A 3,185-nucleotide genomic window follows, 5' to 3' on the forward strand; every position below is an offset into this window, starting at 1 on the left:
TATCACACCAACTACGTGAGGAACGCGCGGGCCATGGGGGTGCTCTGGGCCCTCTTCACCCTCTGCTTCTCCATCCTCATGGTGGTGACCTTCATCCAGCCCTACTGGATCGGCGACAGCATCGACACGCCGCAGGCCGGCTACTTCGGCCTCTTCTCCTACTGCATCGGCAACGCGCTCACCGGCGAGCTGATCTGCAAGGGCAGCCCGCTCGACTTCGGCACCATCCCCTCCAGCGCCTTCAAAACGGCCATGTTCTTCGTGGGCATCTCCACCTTCCTCATCGTCGGCTCCATCCTCTGCTTCAGCCTCTTCTTCTTCTGCAACGCCGCCACCGTCTACAAAGTCTGCGCCTGGATGCAGCTGGCGGCAGGTGAGCTGGGCCGGGGGGGCCGGAGATGCTCTCGGTGGAGGGAGCGATGCCCGGGGGCTGGGGAGGGAGCTGGCGGGCGCGGATCGTGTTCTGCGGCCGGGAGCGGACACCCGAGAGCCCGGTAACCTGGCTCCCGCCCGCCCGGCCTCGCCGGGAGCCGCCGAAACCCAATCCGGCCCTCGGCCGCCGGCGGCACCGCTCGCGCTGCGGCGCCGGGCGCCGTTGCTCCAGTTCCCGGCTAAGGGAACGAGCTCGGGGGAGGATTTAGATAAGAGGCTTGGGAGCAGCTCAACCTCCCCGGAGCCCGCGGGGGAGCGACGCCGGCGCTTGACGYCCGCTGGCGGAGGCGGATCGCCGAGCCCCGCCGCCGGGCGGGAYGCGTCGTACGGCCGAGGAGCCGCATCCCGCACGGAAACCGTCGCGAGGGTCTCGGCCCTGCAAGCGGGTCGGGGCGTTTTCCTCGGAGAGCTCCTCGGCCCGGGGCCCGCGCGCGAGCCGGGCCAGCTGCGAGGGGGCTCGAGCTAAAACGAGGAGCAGAGCGACGAGCAACGTCCCTCCGGGGTGACCGCGGTGACGTCTGCCTCCGCTCGCAGCCACCGGCCTCATGATCGGCTGCCTCATCTACCCCGACGGCTGGGACTCGGCCGAGGTGAAGCGCATGTGCGGGGACAAGACGGACAAGTACACGCTGGGCGCCTGCACCGTGCGCTGGGCGTACATCCTCTGCATCATCGGCATCCTCGACGCCCTCATCCTCTCCTTCCTGGCGTTCGTGCTAGGGAACCGGCAGGACAACCTCCTCCCGTCCGATTTCAAAGTGGAAAATAAAGGTAAACGGGGCCCCCCTAGGAAAGCCGCCCACGGGCTCCGAGCYGGCGATCGTCCCGCGCGCCCCGCGGGGCCGGGGGTCCCCCGGCCAAACATCACGTTTGATGCCTTGAAAAAGAGCTCAGCGTTAAAATACTTCCTCTTCCCTTCCCCACTTTTTCCCCCCTATTGCATGAGCAAAAAGGGATCCCGCCAAGTCGTGGATGTCTCTGTACGCACGCCAGGGCTTTCCCTCCCTCATTTCAAAGCACCTTTTTTCCCCTGCTTCCCTGCTCGAGAACAAGCCTGAAAAACACTCCTGCACCTTCCCAATTATATTCCCACAGCCCATTAACGCAGCGATTATCTTTTGTTTTACAGAAGAAGGCAATGAGTGACAGCGCTGATCRCCACGGTAAGCGGCGTCCGCGGAACTGATTTTAACATTTCTCACGAGCGTCTGCAACAGCAGCGTTGTATTTTGCGGATGATTGAGGGATGGACAGCAATATGTYGATTCTGGTGCCATTTTTGCACAGAGTTTATCCGTGGTTAAATGGGAAATCTTTGCTTTCGCCTCCTGACAGCAGGAAAGCAGAAGTTCCTGCCAAGTGACACCCCCCCCCCAAAAAAAAATCCCCAAACCAAACAAAAAAACTCTTAAAACCTGAAGTCCTGCTCTGGTTGACATTGGGTGACCTGTTCCTTCTCTGCCTATGGCCACCTAGAGCTCTTCAGGCAACTCCAAGGAACTTAACTTTTTCTTTAAAATTTCTTTTGCAGGAGCTTTGAACTTATCAGCTTCTGTGGATTTTCTGCAGCTGCTCTGTTCCCGCAAGGGGCCACTCTCCACTCGCAGCTCCCGGTTTATCTGATGGGAAAAGGCCAGCTGAACTGGACACAGGTTGTGGAGTCCATCAGCAACCCTGGGGAAAGGGGGAGGGAAGGGGACGCAATTTGCTTCTTCTCGGGGTTTGTACACCTTCTTTCCAGGAAATTACTTCTGAATTAAAAAAAAAAAAAGAGAAAAATTAGTGTTTTCAATTTCACGTTAGTCTTCTCGGGGCTGGGGAAATCCTGCAGCATGTCCCAGGGTGGCCCTATGATCTTGCACGTGTTTGGGGCGGGGGGGAACCCACACACAACTCATCTTCTCTCACGTCACCTTTCAAAAATCCACATGAACAGAGAAAAGGCTACGTAACTAGCAGAAGTTATCAGCCACCTGCATTACCCTACAGGAAAGTACTATTGCAATTCGGTTTACCTCCCACTCCGGGCAACAGAAAACAAAACGTCACTCCCTAAGGAGGGCACTTTTCTGGCGGAAAAAAGAAAAATAATCCGCTGGGCTTCAGTGCACCACGTAACAGTACTGCCAACCTGCAGCAGATGGTGCCCATCGGCACCAACCCACCGCACACGGGAACCTGCTGCTGATCCGATGTAGCCATCACCGCACGCCCCACCCGACACCCACCTGCTGCAGGCTTCGGCACAGCTCCCCGTTCCGGGACTCTGCGCTCCCACCTGGTCAGAATCCAGAATTAACCCGGGTTAGGATTTTCATTTCTACCCCGCGTATAGTTGTATTAGCTCCTTCTGCAGACAACTCAAGTCGGTTTTAACGACAATCTTCCACTTTGTGCTCCCCTCTACCAAAGCGTTTGGGAAGGTTTTGTTAAGACTTCACATGGAAATGAGCTGGGGTGTGGGAAACATTTCAGAAAGGTGAACTCCAGTAGAGTTATCCTGACCTTTACTATTTTTCCCCATTAGAAATGGGTCACAGTAGCAACACCCTTAACTGCGGCATTTCACTGTATTTAATCCTAGGGAAAAAAAAATGAAGTGCTATTATACATGGAGAATTCAAAYAACTGACTGGACACCAGTTCTGAAAGAACAGGTTTGAACATATGGGGAACATATGAGGAAGAGGGCTCAAGTATTAAATAATCTATTTATTGTACTGCTTTTACAAAGAAAAAAAAAGACAAAGCAC

General features: G+C 56.1%; 1 protein-coding gene across 1 annotated transcript; it reads left to right on the forward strand.

Annotated features, from left to right (window-relative positions):
• Nucleotides 1-6: 6 nt before the first annotated feature.
• On the forward strand, nt 7-2,168 carry LHFPL5 (LHFPL tetraspan subfamily member 5). The gene is made up of 4 exons (XM_085302306.1): nt 7-373; nt 967-1,203; nt 1,562-1,595; nt 1,964-2,168. Exons 1-3 carry the CDS (start codon nt 34-36, stop codon nt 1,576-1,578), a joined length of 594 nt encoding a protein of 197 aa, XP_085158432.1. The 5' UTR covers nt 7-33; the 3' UTR covers nt 1,579-1,595; nt 1,964-2,168.
• Nucleotides 2,169-3,185: the final 1,017 nt, after the last annotated feature.

This window comes from Rhea americana, unplaced genomic scaffold (assembly GCF_003343005.1).
Source record: "Rhea americana isolate MKP2758 unplaced genomic scaffold, rheAme1 scaffold_189, whole genome shotgun sequence".
Classification (NCBI taxonomy): Eukaryota; Metazoa; Chordata; class Aves; order Rheiformes; family Rheidae; genus Rhea; species Rhea americana.